Source organism: Myotis daubentonii, chromosome 19 (genome assembly GCF_963259705.1).
Source record: "Myotis daubentonii chromosome 19, mMyoDau2.1, whole genome shotgun sequence".
NCBI classification, from domain to species: Eukaryota; Metazoa; Chordata; class Mammalia; order Chiroptera; family Vespertilionidae; genus Myotis; species Myotis daubentonii.
The window spans coordinates 23,250,307-23,275,722 of NC_081858.1; the positions used below are offsets into that span (position 1 = coordinate 23,250,307).

Consider the following 25,416-nt stretch of genomic DNA (forward strand, 5'->3'; position numbering starts at 1 on the left):
CAGACATCAGAGCTTTTGGGCTGAGGTGGGGGACAGTTTTTTCTGCAGCCTCACTGCCCTGGCCACCCTTCCCCCATTTGTCTTCACTGATGGCTCATCCCCCCCCCTCCCCCTCATCCTCCTTCTCCTCCTCCCTTTTCTCCTCCTCTTCCTCCACCCCTCTTCCTCCTCCTCTTCCCCCTCCTCCTCCTTCTCATCCCCTCCTTCTCTTCCTCCTCCTCTTCCTCCCACTCTCCTTCTTCTCCTCTTCCTTTTCCTCCCCTTCTCCCCCCTCCCTCCCCCTTCCTCCTCCCTCCCCCCTTTTCCTCCTCCCTCCTTTCCTCCCCTTCTCTTCCTCCCCTCCCCTTCCCCTCCTCCTCCCCCCTTCTCCCCCTCCATCTCTTCCTCTTTCATTCTTCTCCTCCCCTCCCAAAGCTTATAAAGGTGTAACGTACAAGATTATGAAATTCACTCATTTTAAGTGTATGATTTAATACTTTATAGTAAATTTACAAAGGTGCACAGCCATCACCCCTATCTAATTCCAGAAACTTTTTCATCACCCCAGGGAGAAACCCGTCTCCATTAGCAGTCACTCCCTGCCCACCTACCCCCCAGCCCCCCGGAGACCTCTGATCTGCCCTCTCCACCGGTTTGCCGTGTCTGGTGTGCCCTGCATGGCACGTGTTCTTCACGCCTGGCGTCTTCCCCCCAAGGCCAAGGACATGCCTCTGGTGCAGCTGCCTTGTAGCCTGTCGGCCCTCCGTGCTGGACCGGCTCCTTCTTGTCTTTGTCACATTCCTGCCCCGGCCTCCCCTGTGGACCCCTGTGCATGGTCCAGAGAACTGCTGGCTGGGCAAGAGGGGGTGACAAGTGTTTTCCTTTCTTTTTTTCCAGTCGTGTGTTTGAAGTGATTTCAAACATCCTGCCGTTGATACACCTGGAAGTTAACGTGGGTGGTGTGCGGGCAGGTAAATAGCCATCCCAGACAGTGATCAGAGAAAACGGAACTTATTTAAGGAAAAGGGGGGGTGGAGCAGGGATATCCAAAGGGAAATGGGGCCATGGAGGCAGGTTCAGGGGTCAGCCCGGGATGAGCTGCCGCTGCCCATTGCTCCCTTGGTTGCAGTCTCCTGGGGTCCCTTAGAGGTTAGTGGATGTGTGCATATGGGGAATGGCAAGGGGCGTGCTCCTGGGAGGGGGAGCCACACTGGCTCCTTTGTCCTGAGCATATTTGTCTTTCTTGCAGGTGGAACTCTTAGGGGAGGTCTCAGGGGAGGGTCTTAATAGAATTAATTCATCAGCTTTGCAGGTGCGTCCTTTCAGGGTCGTGTCTCCCCCTGATTGGTCGGCACCAGGGCAGGGGGGTCATTAGTCAAGGCAGCTGGTCCTGAGGCAGCCACGGGGGCATTTCTCTGGCTGGGTTTGCTGCTTTTCTGGGCCTGGAGCTGAGCTACACCAAGGCCTAGGTGTTATCTTTAGGGAGGAAGGTCAGGGGGTCTAAACCGGCTGACCAGTGACATGCTAGGCGACCATAGGTTACCCCGGGCCGAGGTTCTTGTTTTCCCAGGTTTGCCCCTTGCTCGGCATCCAGGGCCTTCTGCCCTGATGAGCTTCTGTCCCTGGTCCATCGTCCTTGCTCTGGGCGGTTCTAACACCCTGTGCAGTGGCTCTGCCCTCGTGGGATGAGCTCAGAGGTACCTGTTTGAGGGTCGGTAATCCCTGGCCCTGATGGGCTGACCCAGCATGGGCCCCTCCTTGTTACCCTGCCAGCCAGCATGGCTGAACTGATATGACAACAGGAAGTCGTGGTTGAGATGTTTGGAGTGCTTACTGGCTCTTGGCTCTGAGCATGGTAACCACGTATGACCTCATTTCCCCTGCCAGTGACTCTGTGGGGCAGGCAGGCACTGTTGTCACCCCTAATTTTCTTGAGGGAACAGAGAGGTTAACACCCCCCGCCCCCCCCCCCCCCACACACACAGCTAGCTGGTGCTGGGCAGGGATTTGAACACAGGCCGTCTGCCCTCAGCGTCCACACCCTCGCTAGTGCCCTGGCAGCCTCTAGGAGACATGCCATCCTCTCCTAGGTCTGTAAATTCGGATGCCTGTGTCCTGGCTGGCGTGGCTCAGTTGGTTGGGCATCGTCCCTTGCACTGAAAGGTCGCCGGTTCGATTCCTGGTCAGGGCACGTGCCTGGGTTGCATTTTTGATCCCCGGTAGGTGGTGTGCAGGAGGCAGCCAATGGAAGTTTCCTTCTCACATTGATTTCTCTCCCTCTCTCTCTCTTCCTCTTTCTTTCTCTCTCCCCCCCCCCCCTTTCCTCTCTCTCAAAATCCATTTTAAAGCCTTCAGATGCTGGGAGGGCCAGCATGTGGTCTGGGCCAGGGCTGTGGGGAGTGGGAGGAATGAGGTGGATCCAGGCCCCAGACAGTAGGTGCAGTGCCTGCCTGTCCCCACACAGGAATGCAGACCCATGGGGAGGCCATCCTGCCGTCTTTATAGAGAAGCCAGGGGTCTGCAGTGCCACATGAAATTCTTCTGATGCCTAAATGTTGGCAACTAATTAAAAAAACAAAACAGTGCACCTGCCTTCTCTGTCCTCTTCTTCACCCCCCTATCCCCCAGCCCAAAACTAACACCCAGGCAAAATCACTCCCGGGAGGGGGTGCCAGTTTTCTGTCTGTTTGGTGTGTGTATGTGTTTTGTTTTGCGAATGCTGATGTCAATTTAAAAACCTCCCATCTTTTTTATGGATGGGAGTTTCTGCCAAAAGCTAAGCACGTTGAGTAGATTTACAGGCTGGTTTGGACAGTCCATCTTTTTTTGGAAGGAATGAATAATGTTAATAAGAATTGTCCCAGGACCTGCTGCGGCCAGGTGTTGCGTTAGGATGAGGGCAGCCAGGCTGACGGGGTGGGCCCTGGGAGAGCTGACCTGGGAGGAGAGGTTGAAGGAGGAATTACAAAGAGGAAGAATGTTCCCCAAAATAGGTGCTCTGGGACCCCGCGGGGTGGGGTTGGGGGGGGGCTGCCTTTGGCCTGACTGGAGGCTGCGGAGGAGGCAGGAGGGTTGGGTCTCCAGCTGGAGACCTCACCAGGAATAGGAGCAAAGGAGCAAAGAGGAAGGGGGAGCACATTCTCTTTCAGGGCTGCCATGGGAGTCACCACACCCTTGACAGCCTAAAACAATAGCTATTTATTCTCTCACAGCTTCGAGGCCCGAAGTCAGGAATCGAGGTGTCAGCAAGGGTAGGGCCCTGCTCCTTGCAGGGATACTGGGGAGGCCCCTCCTGCCTCTTGCAGCTCCTGGGGCCCCAGGTGTTCCCAGCATGCCCCAGTCCTGCCTCTGTCCCCACCTGTCCTGGGTTTGCGACTTCCCTTCAGGCTCTTACATTATTCTCACTGGATTTAGGGCCCATACCAGGACATCCTGGACGATCTCATTTCAACACCCTTAACTTGGTTATATCGATAAAGATCTTTTTCCAGTTAAGGTGCTGGGCTGACACATCTTTCTGAGGGCCGCTTTCCAGGAATAGCAGAGCAAGCGCCCTGAGGGTGGGCGGGGCGGAGGTGGGGTCAGGTGCTGGAGGTGGGCAAGGTGTGTGGGGGGAGAGAGCCGTTTGTTGGGGAGCCAGGGAAGGCTTCCAGTGTGTGGGGTACTGTTGTCACTTTAGTGCAGGTGGTTTTCCTGGCCAGAGGAGAAGGGTCCCACGGCGCAGGGTGGGGCCGGCTGACCAGAGGGATAACCCAGACTAGGTAGGGGTCACTTCCACCTGGGGTGAGGGGTGCGGTGGGGGGCCTCTGCTCCGGGGGGAAAGGGCCACCTGTGTCACTGTTCCATTAGCCCCTCAGTTAGCAGGGCCCAGCTCCCAGACTTTACTGTTATGTAGTCAACAACCCCCCTGCACACGCGTGCGCGCGCACACACACACACACACCAGCTACATAGCCGGCCTGCAGGGGCCAGCTCAGCTAGTGGGGGCGGGGGGTGGGGGAGGGAGAGTGAGCAGGGCTCGGCCTTCCAGCTGCACTGTGTGTGTTGGGGGAGAGGGGCGGGGAGGGGGAATGGGGGAGTGAGCAGGGTCTGGCCTTCTGACTGCACTGTGTGTGTGTGTGTGTGTGTGTGTGTGTGTGTTGGGGATGATGGGGGAGTGAGCAGGGCTCGGCCTCCCGGCTGCTCTCTCAGTGGGCAGTGAGTGCTGGGCCCGTGGCCTGCGGATGTGGTGCTCAGATGGAGGAAGCCACGGGCGGCTTGCGAAGAGCTTTGAAGTTTGCTGTGGTTTCCTCGGCCGCTGAGCTCAGCTTCTCCCTGGTGTCCAGGGGATTTCCTGCCAGTGGCTGTGCCTCTGCCCATGCTGGGCCGGGGCTGAAGCCTGTGGACCAGATGGGCCCAGGGGCCGGCGGAGCGGGAGCTGGCACCTCTGCCAAGTGCCTGCACCCCTTCCTCTTCTTCCTCCTCGGAAAGGGGGGCTCTTGGCAGGGGCTCTGGGCTGCCCTCGTGCTGAGGAGCCACACACCCCGATGCTTTTGAACTTCGGCCTCTTCCTCTGGCCGGTGGGCAGGATAAGGCCTCCCAGTGCGAGCGCGTAAGTGTGTGTGGCCTAAGCTCGGTGTGTGATTCTACCTCGTCCACCCCAACAAGGCGCCCTCCCATTGCACAGAAGAGGCACCCGAGGCTCAGAGCGGTGCAGGGACCTGGCAGGACCCTGCTCCTGTGAAGGAGGCATCTAAGCTAGGTCAGCTTGGGGTGGCCTTGGGAGCTGTCACTTGCATTCTTAGTCCCTGAAAATGGATGCCCCTCCCGCCCCCATGGTGCAGTGGGCAGATGGTGACCCTGAGAGCTGGTCTCTCCCGTCCTCAGCACCCCACCCTCAGGAGTGAACGGAGTCCAGGACTCATGGTCAGGAGGCCTGCGTTCCAGCCTTGGCTCGTTTTCTAACACGCTGTGTGGCCTTGACCCATCAGTCCCCTCTGGGCCTCGGTTTTTCCCTCTGTGTCATGGGGACAACCAGTGCTCCTTCCATGGCTGCTCAGCAGTGTCGCGGGAACCTGACTGAGGCCAGAAGGGACTGTGTGACCCGACAGGATCCTGAGTTCATTTATTTCCTTTCTGAGTCAGGAGCTGGGGGCCCTCCCGCTCCATGTGCAGTTTGGGGAGAAACCACACACCCTGCTACTCACACGTTCCCTCACACCGTGCGTGCACACACACCAGCACACACATCCACACACTAGCACAGACACACCCTTGTGTAAAACTCACATTCACACACAGTCACACTGTTGCACACACACATGCTGGCTCTTCCTGCCACCCAGCTGGGAACCCTGCCATCCCCCAGCACCTCCAGGAGGGCTTTAGGAGGAGCCACCCCTGGCCCCGCCCTGCTGGACAGGCCACCAGAGGTGCTGCAGGCGGGGCTCACGGGTTCACGGGCTCATGGGACCTGAGCAGTGGCTCCCCGCCCGGCAGGCAGTGTGGCCATTAGCAGGGCGCAGGGTGTCTGGCTGGCCCCCTGGCTGCCGGCCGGCCTCTGAATGATTCATGCCGCCGTGAACTTGATTCCTGCGTGACCAGCCCAGAGGGAAGAGCCGCCCCCTCCTGAGGAAAACGGGAAGCGCTCCGATGCGCTCTGCACAGCCCGGCCGCGAGGCAGGCGATGGAGTACTATTACTGCCCCAGCCTCCTGAAGCTCCTGCGCTACCTCTGGGTGAGTGGTGCCCGGCTGCCGCTTCTCCTCTCCTCCTCCTCCTCCTCCTCCTCCTCCTCCTCCTCCTCCTCCTCCTCCTCCTCCTCCTCCTCCTCCTCCTCACGCCAAGTTTGCCTGTGGGCTCTGCCTGCCTGCCTGCCTGCGCAGTCTCTGTTTTCTTTAACAAATAGTGGTGGTTTCAAGGAGCAGGGGTGTTGGGGAAGGGAGGGGGGCTGTGGAAGAGCAGGGAATCCTGACTCTCTTGGGACCAGTGGTCCACAGGCCGTCACAAGTGGCCTGAGGGACAGGGGAGACCAGAAAAACAAGGACAGCTTTGGTGAGTTTTCCCGAGAGTGACATTTCTTTGATTTAAAGGGCTCTTCTGTATTCTGAAATGATATCCTCTTGCTTTTGTGTGTGTGTGAAAATGCCCCGGCTTTTATGAGATGAGAATAGATTTCGTTTTCCTTTCAGTGAACTTACTGAGCAAACGGAAAAGTGGGAACCCTCATGTTGCGGCGTTCTCTCCTCTATAACAGAAAACCCCCCCGAAACTTTTTCTGGCGAAATGCCAAAGGCAGGGAACCCATGAGGAAGTGGCTTTGGGGTATGAAGTGCTTTTCAAATCTTGTTCTGACTCTGAGGCTGACCTGCTGTGTGTCCCTGACTAGTCGCTTCCCCTCTCTGGGCCTCTGTTTTTTTCATCTGTGACACTACAGGGTGGGCAGTGGGTGATGGTGGTTTAGATGACATTCATCAGGTCTCCGTGATCAGAGGGGCTTAATGAGGAATTGTCACGGGTGGACCTTGGAGTTTTCTAGAACATTTGCCACTGGGTTGAGAACGCCCAAAAGGGGAAAGACTTGGAAAATATTATTTTTCCTCCTGCTGAATGTTTGCAAATACTTCAGATGCCTCTCGCCCAGGGAATTTTCCGGAGGCCCTAAAAATACACTTTTAGGAGACGTCCCGTCAGCGCTTCTCCCCCAGGGTGGGCCCTCCCTCCCGGGCCCCTGGAGCAGTTGAAAAACAGGAGCCCCTCCTGGTCCATTTCCTTGGATTATTGACCTTTGGACCTGGTCATGTTACACCTGTAGGGTGACATATAGTGACTTAGATTTGTGTTTTTTTAATTACAAGAACAGTCTATGGACATGGTAGACAACTTGGAAAGTCCCGAAGAGCACGAGGAAGAGTTAAGTTGCCCACAATCGCCTGTGTTTTTGAACTCTGCCGTCCACAGGGTCCTCGGGGCTTGATGTGCCCGGCTGGGGTCAGACTGTGGGCCTGGTGTCAGGGAGGCTGTGATATCGTGATTCATAAGAAATATCGCTCCAGCCAGTGTTACTCGGTTGGGCATCATCCCGTGTACTGAGGGGTTGTAGGTTTGATTCCCGGTCAGGGCATGTGCCAGCTTGTGGGCTCGATCCCTGGTAGGGGCCGTGCAGAAGGACTCTGAACAATGTTTCTCACATCAATGTTTCTCTCCCTCTCCCTTCCTCTCTAAGAAAAAAACAACAATCTGGTCCGTCCCCCCCCTTCAGTCACAGACCTCTTTGTGCCTGACAGCCCTGGGAGCCACTAAAACCCGTGGCGCCCTAAGTGATCAGAGCAATAAAGATGCCTTGATATTCATAACAAACCCCCTTAAGCCACACCTGAGTTAAGGATGGGAGCTGGTTGCCAGGGAAACCAACCAGTGATGAGAGGGTGGGAACTTTCAGTCCCAGCCCTGACCTCCAGGGAGGGGAGGGGACTGGAGGTTGAATTGGTCACCAATGGCTAGTGATGTAATCAATCATGCCTATATATTGAAGCCCCTTAAAAACCTAAAAGGATGGGGTTCAGGAGCTTCTGAGTTGGTGAACACAGAGATTCAGGGCGAGGTACACACTCAGAGAGAAGCTCCGCCCCTTCCCACATACCTTGCCCCAGGCACCTCTGCCATCTGGCTCTTCCTGAGCTGTAGCCTGGTCATCTAGTTCGCAACATGTCTCTCTGAGTTCTGAGAGCCACTTTAGCAAATCAGTGGAATCCAAGGAGGGGGTCATGGGAACCTCTGATTTCTAGCCAGTCGCTCAGAAATACAGGTGACAACCTGGAGTTGCCACTGGTGTCTGAGTGTGTGTGTGTGGGGGGGGGGGGGGGGGGTGTCTTGTGAGACTGAGCCCTTCTTCACCTGTGGGATCTGACGCTGACCTCAGACGAGAGTGTGAAAGTTGGTTTAAATTGTAGGACACCCGGCTGGTATCGGAGAATTGCTTGGTGGTGTTGGAATTGGTGTCAGGTTTGGAGGTGCACTCAGAGATGACTGAGGTGCAGGCTGCCATCCCCAGGAACTGGGAGCTCAGTGTGGGTGCTAGGAGCATCAGCAGCCGGCTACCAGTGTATAGTCATTCAGCACACACTGAGCAGCAGCAGTTCGGAGCCGGGGTCAGGTGCTGGGAGCACAGGGTGAGCAATCCAGACATGGTCACTGACCCGTGGGACTGCAGTCTGGTGTCGACATGGACCCTCCACAAGACATTGGAGCAAAGACCATGTGTGTGCGAGGACGGGGCCATGCCCAGAGCTGTGGGGACACGGTCTCATCGTGGGGTTCCACGAGCACCGAGGAAGCCAAGCCCTGGGGGATACACAGTGATGCTGTGGTGGGAAGGGGAAGGGTGTGGTGGGCAGAGGGAACAGCATGTGCAAAGGGCTGGGGTGGGTGTGAGAAAACGCCAGACCCATTGGCATGCTTGTGGTGGGCCCAGGAACCAGCACACAGTCTGGCAGGTGGGAGGTAGGAGGGAGGACTCAGGGGCCGCTTTGGGGGTAGACAGAGACACCACTCCCCTCACCTGGCTTTGCCCTTGGGCACATCTTTGCTTCTCTGAGCCTCAGTTTCCCCATCTGAACTATGAAGAGGTAAGGCGAGACGGTTTAGGAGGTTTTTCCTGGGTGTGAAGCCAGGAGAGATTTTCACTCAGTCACCAGCCTCCTGTGGGTGACGAGGTCCCAGGGCATGCGGGCTCGCTGCTGGTTTTGCAATGTGCCTACGATTTCCTCATCCCTCCGGGTCACGGAAGATGGCCCGGCTCACACGTAGCAGATTAGCCTGGTGTCTGGAATGCTAAGCCGGGCACTCTTGCTTGTTGAGCTCGGGGGAAGCTTGGGAATGCGGAAGATCCACAGGCTTCGGATGGCGACCAAGCCAGGTGGCCTTGTGCCGGGCCCCTTGTCCTCCCCAGGCCTCAGCTTCATCATCTGCAAAGTGGGGACGCGCTGCCTTCCTGCAGGCTCCTGGGCTGTCACTATCTACAGCTCAGTGATGATTCTGCTCTGCCTCAGGCCTCTGCTCACCCTTCATGTCACTCCCCACTTCCACGCCTCAGAAGTGGGCTAGGTGTGGGCTGCAGCCGACTTCTGCCGAGTCGTCATTTGTTGTGGGATGTCAGCGGCTTCCTGTGGGTGGCCCGCGTCCGCTGTGTAGCTGCGGGTCTGCTCTGGGGGCAGAAGCCACCCGCCCCTGCTGTCAGGCCCCGTCACCGGCAGCATCAGCTGGGAAGTGGGGGAGGAAGATCAAGTGTCTTTTTCAGATCATTAGTAACTGTAGCTGGTGGCCATGGCTGTTTTGAGTTACTTAATCTCCTCTGTTGCTGAGATAACCGAGCCAGGCGGTCCCAGCGCCGGTGGCCTTGCCGGGACACTGGCATCAAGATGGCTGCTGTGGTTGTCAATTACAGCGATAGTAGTAATAATAGATATGGTACCCCCCCAGCACGCTCAGCATCCTGGGTGCCTCATCATATCCTCTCGGGGACCCTCTGGGTAGATCTCATGATTATCCCCACGTTGCATTTAGGAAACCAGAGAGGTTAAGCAGCTCACTTAAAGCCCCCCAGCCGGGAGGTGTTGGACGGAGCCTGTATTGGCGCCCGGCTCTCCCTCTGTGTCGTTTAACTACTTCATTGGGTTGGATCTTCTGGTTTCTCAGATGGAGAAACCGAGGCCTAGGGCTGGAGGCCGCTTACCAGCCCACAGGAGAGCTTTTTATTCACGTCCAGTCTGCAGGGCGGAGGGTTATGGAAGGATATCACCCTGGGCCAAGCTGGGCTCTGGAGGGAGAGGGCGCTGGCCGAGAATCCCAGCTTCGTCCAAAGCAAGTCACATCGCCACTCTGAGCCTCAGTTTCCCACCTGTGAGTGGGTGGTCAGTCCCACCTCGCAGGACGGTGCTGGGGATCAGCTCAGATAAGGGGCACGGCATCCTGACCCGGGGCAGGACTTAGTGTCTAGATACAGGTATTCTTATCTGTGCGGGTGGGATGTAATGGCGATGAGCCTGGGAGGCTAGCGTGTGGCTGGCCACCTCCCGCTGCTCCATGTCACCTACGGCTAAGGAGGTTGCCGGAGGGTCCCGTCTGACAGCGCCTTCAGGAAGATGCCATGTGCTGTGGATTCCGAGACCCAGGACGGCCCCCTGAACTGTTGGCTGTGGTCTCTCGCCTGCCCTCCCAGGCGCCTCCTTGCCGGGCTTTGTGGTTGGAAGTCCCCTTCTCTATGGGATGAGGGGAAACCACTTGGTCCTCCGCTGTGGTTGGTGAGCTGCGTCTCCCCGTTCTGGGCTCCATGGAAAAATATCCAAATGTCTAAATATGGGGAGCCTGGCTGCTCTGTGCCCAGGCTTTCTTGCTACTGTTTGCTCTGCTGTATCCCTCCCCGAGGCTGTCATCACCACCAGGAATTAGAATAATGGTCTTGAGGCAACAGCATGGCTGCTTCCCTTTCCCTCCAAGCACTTCCCCACATGGCATCTCGATTGGGCCTCACAGCACCCCGAGAGGTGGGGCGTGTCATTGTCCTACAGGTGGGGAAACCCAGACTCCCTGAGGATGAGTGCCCACCTGATGTGAAACGGCTGCAGTGGAGATGCTGCCCTCGCTCCATTCTACAGGTGGCAAACTGACCATCTGAGAGGTTTAGAGACTCGCCCAGGCCCTAGACCCCATTATTAGTAAGTGGCTTAGAAGCCAGGGAGCCTGGTGCCAACCCTGTCCTCTACTCCGCAGCCGCGTTTAAAGGGCACCCACAACTCGAGTCAGATGCAGACATCTCATGACGCAAGCTGTCCTGTGACCCAGACCTCAGGCCCGACTGAACGGCACAAAAATAGCCAGTTCTTCTCTTCTAACCGCACACGCTGCAGAGCCAAACTAGACCCTCAGCACACGCTGCAAGGCACCAAGACCTGAGATTCAGGAGCTAGTAATAAAAGTAACGGCGACAGCATCGCGTCACATTCAGGCTCCAGCCATCTCCATCCCCACACCCCTTTGGCAGACTGGGCCGTTTGGGTGGTCCACGGGCCACGTCTGCCGAGCACCTACTATGTGCCAGGCACTCTAACAGGGCCTGGGGCCTCGGCAGTGAACGGGACAGACAACCTCCCTGCCCGGGGGAGGCTGGGTGCTGGAACCAAGCATATTACCTTCAGTGCCAGACTTCCCAAGTTCAAATCCCAGCTCCACCCCTATGATGGGACGGCTGAGCTTTCCTTACGGCATCTGCGGTGGGGTTCAGATAATCTGGGCATCACTGCTCCACAAAGAGTGCTTTGGGGCCAGGAGCTGAACTCCTCAAACTTCACATCGTGGGGTAACATCTGCCGTCTCTGCCTCTTGAATCTCTGGTCCCCTGGGCTCCCCCTCCGCATCCTGACTTCAGGCTTTTGGGCCAGGGCTGGCCTCTGTTTGCCCTCCCCAGCAGCTACCACGAGGGGCCCTTTCTGCACAAGCCTGTCAGCGTGCGGCAGTGCTCTGAACTTGTTGACTTTGAAATGTCCATTAGACACACAGTGTCGTCACATTCCCTGTCCTTCCCCAGCCTCGCTTTTCCCATCTGAATAATGGGAAGGTGATTCCTGTCCTTCCCGTATCTAGAGGTTGTTGAGATGCTCGGGCAGGAATTTCAGAGGACTTCCCAGGAGGATTAAAACACCAAGCCCACGTCATGAGACTGCTTTACCCACTAGATATTTCCCGGCATTTCTGAGCCTCTAGGAAGAGGCACTCAGAGTCTTTTAAGCATGGCCAGGCCCCACTAACTCCCCTGTAGGGTTTATAAGAATTCAGCTGGACCCAGGCCAGTTCCCCCCGGCATGTCCTTCATTGTGACAAGTTCCAACTCTTCTCCACCTGGTAGGGCCCCTCCAGCAGGACCACGGCCCCTGTAAGTCCGTAGTATCCTTAACGTAAGGTGAAACGAGAGCCCTGAGATGCTGATGGCTCCCCTGGCTTGAAAGCCCCGCCTGGTCCTCAGGGGGCCTGGTCCTCGGGGCCTGGTCCCTCAGCGGGCCGTGGCCAGCCTCGTGCTGTTGGGAACTCATGCGGATGGGCGGGAAGGAACCCTGCCCTCTGACGGAGGGCTTCCAGGCTGGCAGCCCTGGCCGTCCCAAGGGAGCGGTTGCTGAGTTGCAGACATTCCGGGCTTAGAGCAGTGAGAAGGGACACGCTGATCCTGTGACCGCTGAAAGGAATGATAAACGCAGGGTAGACGCTCCAGAGGGGTGGGCATGTGGGCAAAACACTTCCGGGAGCCAGGAGTCTGGGGAGTAATTGCTATGTGACTGAGGCAGTTACTTGTGCTCTCTGCGCCTCAGTTTCTCTGTTGGCCCGATGAAGTATCGGAGTGGACTCTCCTTAAGGTCTGTTACTGCGTATGGTCTCCCAATTCTAGGGCTCCAGTAAAGAATGGAGCTTTGGGGTCAGACAGATCTGGGTTCAAATCCAGTCCTCCCTGCTGTGTGACCTTGAGCAAGTGGCTTCATGTCTCTGAGCCTCCATATCTCCCCAAGGGTTTTTATTATGTTGGTACAAGGTGTTGGCTGGCTGCCTCACAGGCAGGGTGATTTCCAGATCCAGACGCTAGAGGGCACTCCTGTTCTAACAAATGGCCTTTTCAAAGCAGGTGCAAGACTACACCCCTTACACACCTGAGCCTGGGTAGTCCTCTCCATAGAGGCGGGCGCTCTGATTGTCCCTATTTCACAGATGGGAACACTGAGGGAAACCTGACTTGCCCGGGGTCACACAGAGGGAAGGGGTCAGAACTGGGTTTACGGGCAAAACTTTTTATGCTAAAGCCCACGGTTTGCTATCACTCAGGTCTCCTGCCGCCTGAGTTCTAAGGCCAGTGAGGGCTGAGGAGCCCTGAAAGCTGTGCGGCTTTTTGGTGGGAAAAGCCACGGCTGCTTCTGGCCGCTGGTTATTTCAGCTAGAAAATTCAACATCAGGAGGGGTGTGGTGTGGAGAGTAAATGATGGGGAGGGAGTTTTGATAAGTTTCACTAAATCCTAGGATGTTCCTGCTTGGAGAGAAGCTGCACCTATTTTTTTTGTATCAAATCTGGCTTCAGACCATAAACAATGGAGGAATGAAAAGCTTGATGCGGGCCAACGCCCATTCTGCCACTTCGTTTTGTCACTGGTGGCCAAAGGATTTTCCAGAGCTGAACAGGGACTTAGATTTGGGAGTTTCAAGCTGAATGAACACATGGTTGTCCTGTTTGAGGCAGAACTGATGAGCAGGGAGGCCTCCTGGGCTAGGAGGAGAGCCTTACTGAATTGGGAGCCAGGAAACTGGTGCCTAGTCCCGGCTGTGTGACATTCGGCCAGTCACTGCCCCTCTCTGGGCCCAGCATCTTCATTTTGAAGTGCACTCGTTGGCTTAGCTCTAAGTTGGCTGGCTGTGCATGTGTATGGAGTGCTTGCTCTGGGCTGGGTCTTAAAGCCTGAGGTAGGCAGGGGGTCGGGGCATTCAGGTGGCAGGATAAGCGTATGCAGAGGCCTGACAGTTCTGGAAGAGGTGGGAGAATTGAGGGTGTCTTTGTTTGGACCCCAAAGACACAGTGTAAATATTTCCTCCATGAATATGAAATAATGCAGAGTTGAGAAGGCTGTCAAGGAATTTGATCTGAATTGTTTCAGAAAATGCTTTTACCATGTCAACTGTAATTGAAAAGTAAATTGTTAAATATTGGGGGGGAAACCTCCTTACTTTCTTTTTAAGAGCACCTGATGTTTTAAGTAGAAATTCGTAGGTAAAGAGGGACAATTGTGAGCAGATGGAGTCTGTTTAGTGTTATACTAATATTTTGTATTAAACGTACTTATGTTAAAATAAGCACATTCATGTTAACATAATATTATCTCACAACTACAAATGCAGTAAATAATATAGTTATAGGATTTCTCTTCCTGCATGCTAGTGTGTGTATTTGCTAGGGCTGCCATAGCAAAATACCACCGATGGAATGGCTTAAACAACAGAAAATAACTTCCTCACAGTTCTGGAGGCTGGAAGTCCAAGATCAGGTGTTGACAGGTTTGGTTTCTCCTGAGGCCTCGCTCCTTGGCTTGCAGAGGGTCACCTTCTCACTGTGTCCTTGTGTGGCCTTGTCTCATGCACACACCCCAGTGTCTCTCTCTGTCCGAATTTCCTCTTGTGAGGCCACCAGACAGATTGGATAAGGGCCCACCCTAATGGCCTCATTTTACCTTAGTCATCCCTTTAAAGGGCCTCTCTCCAAATACAGTCTCATTATGAGGTGCTGGAAATGGGGCTTTGACATACACATTTTGGGGAAACACAATTCAGCCCATAGCAGCCAGGCACTAGGCACTTTATAATGCTTCATTTTATCCTCGCAGTAGCCCTGGGAGAGAGATGCTATTATCATCCCCATTTTACAGATGACAAAACTGAGGCTCAGAGAGAGGTTGAGTCACTTATGGAAGATCACATGGCTGGTCAGTGTTGGAGCTGGGGTTTGCCCCCATGCTGTCTGGCCTTGGAGCCCACACTATGTTAATTTATGTTTATCATTTGACTTTAATCCTGTTTTGTTTTGTTTTTAAAGCTTTCATGTTCGATTGAATTGATGCAATATTCCCCCATTTCCTCTCTGAACTCTGCCCTGTCCTTATTTTAGGTGTGATTGGAAAAGGCCTGGGGGTGGGGGGGAGGGAAGGTCTTGCTAGACCCCAGTGCTGCCCAGCTTATCTAGGCCTCACCCAGCCTGTTGTTGGCCACCTTTGCAAACAGCGAGGGGAGGAGGGGCGGGGGGGAGTGGAGGGGGGTAGGGAGGGCGTGTTAGGGGCCAGCCTGCTGCCTGCTCTGCCCCAGACTGCCCGCCCGTGTTTCCCGAGAGCAGCCAGTGAAAGCAGCCTTTGTCCTCTAGTCCATTTCTCCGGAGGGATGACCTAAGTCCCGTTTGGGGAACAAAGGGGCGACCTGCCACGTGAGTTTAGGTCAGCTCAGCAGCCCGCAGTCTCCCAGGCTAAGCAGGGCGGGGGACGGCCTTGGTTTCAGGGCTGCAGAGGTAGGTGGGGTTCTGTGTCCTGCGTGATGATGCCGGGGGCTCCTGTGTGCACAGACTTCACAGTTTGTAAAATTGTCCCATGCTTTCCAGTTTAGCAGGTCCTCCCAGGTTATAGAGGCCAGGGACGCAGGGAGGCAGGTGTCAGTTGTCACGAGGAACTCTAAAACATGAGTATACACCAACCACTTCTTTATGCTGGTAATATTCAGTGGCTCAGGAAACGGGGCGGGTCATTGGGGACACTGCTCCATGGTATTGGGGTGTCACCTGGGAGCCCTGAATGACAACCATCCAGAGGCTTCTTTACTCACCTGCCTGGCACCTGTGATGTCACAGGCCGGGCTTCTCTGGGACCTGTGGCCTCTGCTGTAGCTGGGGCTTCCCCACATCATGGCGGCTCAGGGCTCCCAGAGCAAGTGCTGTGGTGGAGGCTGACCTCCCTTTTTGATGGACGCAGCCTTAGAAGTCACACAGTGTGCCTTCTGCTGTCCTCTGTTGATGGAGGCATTCACAGCCCCCCAGATTCAAGGGAGGGCACATGGGCCCAACCTCTCAGTGGGAGGCCTGCCAAAGGCTATGCAGCCATATTTGACAGCCACCACGGTCAGAAGGAAAGGGAAATACTCGGTGACATTCAGTGAGCACCTGCTATGTGCCAGGCACTGTGCCCAGGGCTTCACATGGTGAACCTCTGTGATCCTCCCACAGCCCTATGACATGATGGATCCAAAGCCTGTTGTTGTTTTTCTACAAGCATTTTGGCCCCAAAGACTAGAAGAACCTTGCAAAATCCACAGGGCTGCTGGCAGTTTGGTGTTGAACATGCCGCAGTGGGAACTGTGAGCTGATATTTTTTTCCTTCCTCTTCTAAACTTAGACTATTCCTTGAGTTCTTGAAAATTCTCACTTAGGCGTCTGATTCATCTCCTCCTTACTCACCAGTTCTCCCCTTTGGTGTTTATTGTGAGCAGTCTCTCTCTCCCTACGTGCTGAGCGTCCCCTCACCCCCATAGCTCTGCAGTTCTCTGGGAAGGGTGGGTTGCAAATTTCCCAGCCGTCTGCCTCTCTCCCAGCTTTTGAGGAACCATTGGTTAGGCCTCATGGTCCTGACATAGGAACCAAGCTATCACTCACCCTGGGTGTGCTGGTTTTTCTCTTCCTCCGGGGCCAGGTCTGGGATTCATTCTTCTGCTTTCCTAGGGACTGACATACAATAGGTGCCTAATATATGTTTGGTGAGCTGAACCCATAAAAGATGAAGGAAGGCTGGCCACTCAAGGGTGGAGATTCCCTCTTATGCACACCTGTGTCCCTGACACACAGTAGGCACTCAATATATGTTCACTGTATTAAATGCACGGGTGGGTGAAAGACTGAGAGCAGCAACTGTGCCATATGTTTATATTCTGTCACATACACAGTACCGGACACCCATTCATTCCATCAGTGAGTGTTTTTGGTGGATGAGTGAAGGAGCTACTAAAGTCACTCTGGACCAGATGTGTCTTACCTCACATCTGTATCCATGGTGCTTAGCAGAGGGCCGGGAACACAGCAAGTGCTCAATCATTGTTTATAGAACTGAATGAAAGAAAGAGTGAATGAAAAGAATGACTGAGTAAATGAAACTTCTTACCATCGGGGACCTTGTCCTGTTCATCTGTCTCTCCAGTTCCTAGCATAAAGTCTTGCACACAGTAGGTGCTCATTAAATGTTAAATTGAATGAGTGAATGAAAGGTGAAATTTTTTGAGGGTAGGAACATGTCTTATTTGTGTCTACATTCCCTAGAACGGGGGTTGGTATACATTAGGTGCTCAATAAATGCATATTGAACTGAATACATGGAAGGAAGGAAGGAAGGAAGGAAGGAAGGAAGGAAGGAAGGAAGGAAGGAAGGAAAGGAAGGAGAGGGGAGGGGAGGGGAGGGGAGGGGAGGGGAGGGGAGGAAAGGAAAAGAAAAGAAAAGAAAAGAAACTTGTGAAGGGTAGGCCTGTATCTTGTTCATGTCTTTATTCAGGTCCTAATATAGACCAGGCATACAGTAGGTGTTTAGCACATCCTTCTTGCACTGCCTGAGAATGGATTGAGGAGAGAAGCTGGGCTGGGAGGACCTCATCCATCTTGATTTGCCCCCTGCCCACCGGGCCCCACTGCAGACTTTTCCTGTTGTTCGGTCTGCACAGGTGGACAGGAAACCCCCAAACACCTGCCCAGAGCTCCTTCCCATGTTTTCTTCGTGCTGGACTGACCTTGAGTTGGACCACGGTGCCACGCCGAGCCCCAGCGCTGATTGGCTGTGGAGCAGTGCCCCCGAGGGACCCCTCTTCCTGACCATGTTAGCGGTTCTCTTTTAGAACTGGCTATGCAGCCTGCAAGTGAGGCCTGGGTGAATGCTCCGCTCAGAGCCAGCTCCTAAAATCACCCTGTTCTGATACTGTAAAGGCCTGTTAACCCCCTACAGCTGAGCATCAGGCCTAGAGCGGAGAGTCAAGGCTTTGGGGTCAGAGAGAGCAGGGTTCAAATCTCCCTGGGTGACTTTAAGTTGAGCCTCAATGTTTCTCACCTGTAAAATGGGTGTGATAAACCTTTTTTAGGGGGTCCTGTTTCCGAATATTGGCTACGTGCCTGTTGCTTTTGCAAACGCCTCTGTTGGGACTGCCCACTCCCAGGGGTGTGGTTTCAGGAGATTCTCAGCCACTGTGTTTATGGAATTGTATGCCCAGTTAGTTTGAGAGGCAGCGTTCTGGGCTGGGTTCCCTTGACCCAGAGCCCGAAATGGGAACTCATGCACACGTGATTTAGTGACAGAGAACTTGAGTCAGCCTGATCCTGGAGGAGTTCAGAGGGTAAACCACAAAATAAATCCACCTTGGAGCGCTGGGCAGCTCTTCCTCCACCGACCACGGTCTGTTGTTGGACACCAAGGAGCTGTAGCAGCCAGCACCCAGAATCTGGGGGGATGGGTGTCCCAGCCAGGACAGGGGACCTGGGCAGGGCACCAGTAGCTTCTACTATGGTCAGCCGGGGTTGATTCAGTTCAGCAAGAAGCTGGGTGAGTTGTCTGGCATGGAACAGTCAGAGGTTAATAAATAGTAACTTGGTAGAAATGGAAAGATCTTAAGAAGATGGAAGTCAATGTTGGGTGTTAAAGGTGTCATTTGTTCCTCTGGCACTTACTCTCAGCAGAGGGCCTGGCACACAGTAGGCATTTAATGAATGTTTGTTGACTGACTAAGTGAACTAGTGAAGGTTAAAGTAATACTAACAGTTCCTTTCATTACAAACAAAACTTTTGTTTGCTTATAATCATGCTTGTTAGTATGATGATTTGGTTTCTACTCAGAATTAGACTCACATTTCTAAAAATGAAACTCATCTATCTTTGCAACCCGTTTATCTCGTAGGGATCTGACAGTTTGCTTATTTTCCCTCTGGGAAGCAAATGAAGATAGCTATTCTGTAGAATACCACCAGGGAAAGAAATCAGAACATTTTCTTTAGAAATTTCTCCATCAAAAGTTAAAGCGAGAAGGAACTGTACTTGAAATTTTCAGTTGCCATGGCTACTGGGTAATACAGTGAAGCGAGTTCTTACATATGGCCTCCACTCCACCTTCCACAGCTCAGTTACAGAGTTTTGGCTCCTGAGTGCGTGTGATGCAGTGAGGGGCTGAGAAGAGATTCCTTCTGCTATCTCTGCCGTCTGAGGTGCTCTAAGCAGCTCCTGGGCCCAGCTCCACCGGGGTCACCTCCGTCACCCTCCTGCGGGGGTTGGGGTTGCCACCTCCATTTTAGAGATGAGCACACTGAGCCCCATAAAGTTTGAGATGTGCATTTGTGTTTTCACTCCACTCTGAATTTATTTGTTCGTTCATTTATTCCTTTGTTTATCTGCTCAACAAGTGTTTATCGAGCCCAGGCGCTGGTCCAGGCCCCGAGCCTCGGTGCGGAATAAGAAAAGCACAGTCCCTGCCCTGACAGCGTGTGTGTGCCCGTGGGAAGCACATCATACATACACACAGTACATGCTGATAAATGCATGCGACACTAAAGCAGAATGCCGTGGCAGAGAGACTGGGAGGGGCGTGGCTCGGAGGCCTCTGAGAGGAGGTGGCATTTGAGCAGAGACCTGGACAAAAGGAGCTCACCATGTGGGGACCTGGGGCAGGAGTGCTTCAGGCAGTGGGAACAGCGTGTGCAAAGGCCCTGGGGTGGGACCAGCTTGGGAGTTAAAGCCAACATGGGCGGCCCAGTAGTGATCGAGGTGGGGAAGAAGGTGGGGGCCTTGAGCGCCAGGACCAAGCATTTGGGGTTTCTTCTGGCTGTGATAGAGAGCCGAGGGGCACTTTGGTGGAGGCTGACATGATGGGAGGGAGGAGGATAAAGCTCATCCAGGCTGCTGTGCAGCGTGGGGGGTTAGGGGTGGACTACAGGGGCGGAGGGAAAGTAGGGAGGCCAGAGGTGATGAGGGCTTCAGTCTGATGCTGAGATGGGGACTCCGTGAACTAGTGAAGGTTAGAGTACTGGTTCCTTCCATCACTAACACAACTCTGTTTGCTTATAATAGTATTTATGATGATGATGATGATGTGGGTCCTATCTCAGAACTAGACTAGCGTTTTTTAAATGGGGGGAGAAGGATCTGGTCCAGGCTGGTGCTGAGGGTGGGGTGTGAGGAGGGAAGGCACTAAGGGAGGTTCTGGGCTGCTGGCCAGGATAGCGGGCGGTGGCAGTGCTTTTTGCTGGAACAGAGAAGAGAGTGGAAGAAGCAGATTTGGGGCCCAGATTTCTCCTCTTTCAAGAAGAGATGGGACCTAGGGTGGGGGTGGGGGTGGGGGTTCTTAGCAGAACATCAAGGACATAAAAGGTATGGTGTCGAACCCTTTGCTGGGCCCACGGTGGGTGCATGTGGTGGCCGCCCCTCCCCTGACCCGGTTCTGTTCGCTCAGCTTCCACTAAGTGGCACTGGCTGTGGCATCTCATTACTGCTCCCCGCTTTCAGTTGCTTCGGCAAGTCCTTCCTCCGAGGGACCTCATTAAGTCACTGGAAATGAGCACGCCTGGCGGGGAGGGAAGGTGGTGAGAAGTTATTATTACACTCTGAAAAGGACTTGTCTGGGTAAGAGCGGGGAGGCCCCGATTTTTCCTGACACTCTCAGCTCCCACATATCCCCCCGCCCCCGCCCCACGCACACACACACTCACTGTCCCCACCCCTTTCTTGTGTGGATGGCTCGAGACTTTGATGTCAGCTGCAAGCCGGACAGACCCAGGTTCCAGGCCTATCTCTGCCACTTCCCAGCTGAGCAACCTGGGGCATCACACTGTTTGCCTCTGAGCCTCAGTTTCCCTCGGCATGTTGGTACTGGAAGTTTTATGAAAAAAAGTGGTTCTTATAAAATACGGGGCTCTGTGTAGTCCAGCCTTTGCACTGAATCCCATCCTAGCATCCAAGAGCAAAATAAAATAAAAATTACTTGTACTATTTATATATGTCTCTAAAAGAACAGGTAAGCTAGAAGCTGCAGGAACCCTGGTGACCTGTTAATCTCCCTGGACACATCTCTGCCCGCCCGTCTGCTCAGTTGTTTCCTCTGCCTGGTCTGTCTCTTACTCGTCCTTTATGGTTTAGCGAGCCCGCCACCCCTGCTTACCCCGGCCTGCCTGTCCCTGTTGCTCCCTGGCCGGGAAAGACGTCTCCTGTAGACGAGGAAGGCCAGGGTTCCACCGGCCTGCTGGCCGTCAGCCGGTCCCTGGGATCAGGTGGAGGAGGAGGATCTGAAGCTGCAGATGGTGCCACTGAGCTGGGAGTCTGCCTGTCCTCTCCGGGATGAGTGGGGGAAGTCTCGGGCCACAGGGAAGCTGCTGTGCGCCTGGGTCTCCTCAGGGGAGACCAGCTGCTGGGCGCCCCACACACCAGCTCCGGCACCTGGTGGGAAGTCCAAAAAGGACTTGTGGGCGGCGGCACAGCCCACATGGGTCCCGGAGGGGGAGTGGCCATCAGGGCCAGGAAGGAAGGATACTGTTCCTGGCTGTATATTTCTGGGCCGGTTCTTTGATTAGTTTCCTGGTGCCCAGTTGTTTTGAGTGGTTTGAGCTGGGCACCAAGTCACCCTGTGCATCCTGGGCCTCAGTCCCTTCATCGAGATTTGGGGAGAGTGTTGTCTCCTTTAAGAAATGTTGAGGAGCAGAGGAATGCCTAATGTATGGCCCACAGTCGGTGCTCAGTAATTGCTGTCCCTCTTATCCCTCCACTGTATTGCTGAGTCGCCTACTGTGTGTCAGGCCTCGGGAGAGGCCCTGCAATTCAGAATGAAATTGACACAGCCCTGACCTTCACACTGTCTACAGCTGATGGGTAGACGGTGGGGAAATTGGCCCTGATAGTACAGCGAAGAGAATTCTGTGATGGGGGAGCCAGGGGTTGGAGAGCCCAGAGGAGGCACTGAACTGAGTGGAGAGGGCAGCAGGGAACTGGGGGTCTTGCCTTGATGGTGCTTGCAGTGGGGGCTCTGGAAGGCTCTGCCAGGCTAGCCCAGGGTCCCGGACTGCGAGGCTGCTGGAACGTGCCTTGTGCTGACAAGTTGAGCTGCTGTGGGGACCTGTGTGGAGACACACCTTTGTGCCCAGACTGCCTGGCTGCCCTCCCGCCTCCCTGCCCTCCCGTCCAGCACAGCGTGGCTCTTGGAACAGCGTGGGCCACACAAAGGAGGGCTCTCTGCGTGAGGAGAAGCGAGGCTCTAGAGAATGGACCCCAGCAGGGTCGGCAGAAAGCACTCTTGTGTGGAGGCGTCCGTGAGGGGACTTCTGCTCACGGCGGCTTTGACATGAGAGGACGTCTGAGGGCTGACGAGCTGAGTGATGGGAATGAGGGGGTGGGCGTGGGAGGCCCGAGGTGCTGGCTCCCGAGTTCCCACTATCTGCTGTGCACTGAGCCACCGCTGCAGAGAGGGGTGTTGGGAGCACAGGCCTCCAAGCCAGATTTTGCCACTGAATTGCTATGTAGCCTTCAGTCTTTACTCTCTCTGCCTCAGTTTCCTCATCTGTATAATGGGGATAGTTGTTCTCACGAGATGGTCAGAACACACATCATGTAACCTTCAGCATCCCCTGAGAAGGGGGGGACCATTTTTATTCCATTTTAGAGACCAAGAAAGAGAGGCTCAGCGAAGGCAAGCCACTTGCCCAGGGTCACACAGTGAGGAATCAGTCTTGGGAGCCCTGCCCTTAACTGTGTTTGTCCATACATGAGTCTCCATTTCCTGGTCTCTACAATGGCATCATGGTTACAACCTTCCTAGGTAATACAGGTTCAGGAGGTGGCAGGCCCTCGGCAAGTGTGAACTACTTCAGTTTGTTATTATACTTACTGCAAAGCCCAAATAAAACCCTCTGAGGGCCAGGGATCAGCCACTTTATTCATTGTCTCCCCGGCATCTGGCACATAGTAGGTGCTCAGTTAAATGTGTACTGAAGTCAGAAGGGAGGAAGGAAGGGCCAAGGAAAGAAAGGCCTCCTATCACTCTTCCAGTCTTCTGTTTTCCTCACAGAGAGCCTTAAAATCCTGGGGTGCTGCTTAGGTGGCAGTTCAACCAAATATAGCAAGCCCACTTCTCAGAAATAAGTGTCTTAGGGGACATCATGCAACCCTCATCCCAGTTCTAATTGTTGCTTCCCAAGAATATCTTGCTCTTTTGCGTATTGATCCAAAGAGGGGGAAATGCAGTGGCTGTGGTGGAAGGAACGTGCTGACCAACCCCAGGCAAGGTGACCAGACAGAGTTCCCAGCAGGTCCTCTCCCTCACTATATGCTCGAGCAGAGAGTGGCAGCGTCCTGGAGCCCAGTGTCCCCAAAGCCAGTGGACAGCCCCGTGGGATGAATTAGGTGGTACCCTCAGCCCAACCTGTTTCCATTTTAGAGGAGGCCCGGGCACCCAGTTTTATTAGGGCCCAGCCCTTGAGGAGGGGCTGTAATTACAGACTGGCCTCGCCACGCCAGGCGGGGCCACATAGCAGCTCTCCCCAGCGTGGAAAATGTCACTTTCCACTTGAGCTCAGGGTGGGGCCTGATGAAGAAGGGAGATGAGTTCCTAGCTGTTTCTAGAAAGATTTCCTTTCCAGATGATTTTTCCCCTCTCCTCCCAAGGTTAATTAAGGGGATCTTGGCCTTTAAGATGACTGAATAAGAACATAATAAATGAAAACTAGGAAATAGTCTTGGGCTTGGTTTGCCAATAATCTGGGATTGACTTGTAAAATCAAGTCAGTTCTGGTGTTTTTGGTATATATTTTTTCCATATCAGAATTCTTTTCCCTGTTGCCTTGGAAACAAGCCTAGGGAGAGGAATGTTGGGAGTTGCGTGACTTAGGTTCAAGCCTCAGTGGTTCCTTCATTTTACCCAGTAGGAATGGTGAGTGCCTGCTGAACACTGCATGCTGAGACTCGAGGGTGAACAGGCCATGTTTCTGCCACCCTTGGGCTCATGGTAAATGAGGTTTCAGCCCGGTATGCTAATGATGCAGTGGAGGTAATGTGGCAGGGTGGGAGCCCAGAGGCGACCCTCCATAACTCAAAGAATCAGGGCAGGCTTCTTGGAGGAGGCTCTACCTAAGCTGAGTTCTGAAGGACAATAGATAATGACCAGGTGAGGAAGAGTGGAATGGTGTCTTAGCCATAGGGAACAGCATGTGCAAAGGGCTGAATAAGAGGCACTGTGGTGCATCCTAGGATGGCAATTTGTCCAGTTTGGCTGGGGTGGAGAGAAGCTGGGGGAATAGGTTAGACATGAGGCCAGAGACCCTGCAAAGTCCAGATCATGAGTGACTCCTGTGGGAAATCAGAGGGTGCCTGCCACAGATTTACTGTGGGCCCTGAGCCAGTCATCCACCGGGGCTGTTTCTTCAGTGAAAGGAAAAGGGTGGCCAAGTCTCTCTGCTGGCTGTTCCAGTTCTGACTGCCTAGGATCCTATGATTTGAACAATGAGATGATATGAATTAGAACAGAATAATTATCATCCTTTATGGCTGCCATTTATTGAGCATTTATTCTGTTCTGGGTAAGAATGATCTTAGTTGTTCTTTACCACAACCTTTTGAAGTGGGTGGACATTCTGATCTCCTCTTTAACAATGAGGTGAGATGTGTGGGTAACCAGTTCCTGGCACATAGTAAATCCTCAATTAATCGTTTTTTTTACTACACCATATTCCTCATAATATAATATTAGTATATTTCTAGGCCCAGGATGCACACTCCTGGAATGTCGAATATTTAGGGAAGCAGGATGTGAAGAGGGTCGTATAAGTGAGACCTCCTGGGAGAGATTTAGGAAAGTTGCTAAAAGTAGTCTTGGGATGAGGGGAGGTCCAGGAGAGATGGGAAAATAGGGAAAGGCAGCCTTAGGCAGGGATACAGCATGTGCAAAAGCCGAGAGGCAAGGCTGAATATGGCCATGCCCCTAGCCTTTTGCACATATTGTTCTCAGCCTTCTTGGAGTACTCCTAATCAACCTTCAAAACCCCACCCAGATACTCCTCTTCCAATTGCAGATCCTCAATAAAAGGCCATCTTCCCTTTGCTCTTCTTTCTTCAACTTCCCACTTTCTTGGTTGGGTTTCAGTGTTCCCAAGTATGTTATTCACTTGTCCATCATAACCCTTGACACATGTAATACAGTTGTTCATTCTCTTCTGGCTTTTTCTTCCATTTGACCAGGAATTCTTTAGAGTGTGCATGTTTGTATCAGACTTTTGGGAGAAAGTAGGAGCCTCAGGTCTGAGGTGGTCCATTGGGCTACCCTCCCTCCTTAATGGCTGAGCATCAGGGAGCCACTCTGAGCTCTCAGGGACTACAGCTTCCCTCAGGGCCAGCACAGCTCACACAAAGTAATGCACAGGGAATGTTTGTTGAATGAATGAGTGACCAATGTTCTAATTTTTGAAACTGCACACGCTTGTCTCGAAACGGTGCTGTCTAGGCCCCACCTCACGTTGTGGATCAAATTCCCATTTGTTTCCTGGATCTCAGCAACCCCTCCAGCATATTTTGGATTAATTATGTAAGGAGATGGCTTGCTTTCTTTTTCAAAGCCCAGCAACATCCCAGGAGTTTCCTGGAGAGAACAGAAGAGTTTGCAGAAAACGTCCCCCAGAAGGGAAAGTGCTTGCACTGCCCCAGTTTTCAGAGTGACGCTTTTTATAGTCACAGTCTCAGAGCACATTGTACCTCCAGGGAGGCTGGAGGGAACAAGCAAGCAGTCTGGCTTTTCAGCTCCCTCTGCACCCTTCTCCTGGCTTGGGAAGCAGGCAGAGCTGTGCGATCCTGCCCACCACGTGGTGTCCTCTGCTTTTCCTGACACTTGTCTTCCATCCAGACTG

The 25,416-nt window shown here is 53.8% G+C and overlaps 1 protein-coding gene across 5 annotated transcripts in view; it reads left to right on the forward strand.

Annotated features, from left to right (window-relative positions):
- The window catches only part of KIAA1671 (KIAA1671 ortholog), a 134,582-nt gene that overhangs the window by 61,164 nt on the left and 48,002 nt on the right, over nt 1-25,416 (forward strand). Inside the window, exon 1 of one of the 5 annotated variants that reach the window (XM_059676516.1) lies at nt 5,439-5,695. The exons of the other annotated variants lie outside the window; for them this stretch is intronic. Within the exon in view, the coding sequence (XP_059532499.1) occupies nt 5,645-5,695 (51 nt within the window). The 5' untranslated portion in view covers nt 5,439-5,644. Of the gene's footprint in view, nt 1-5,438; nt 5,696-25,416 lie in introns of those variants that run through there. 5 annotated transcript variants of the gene reach the window in all.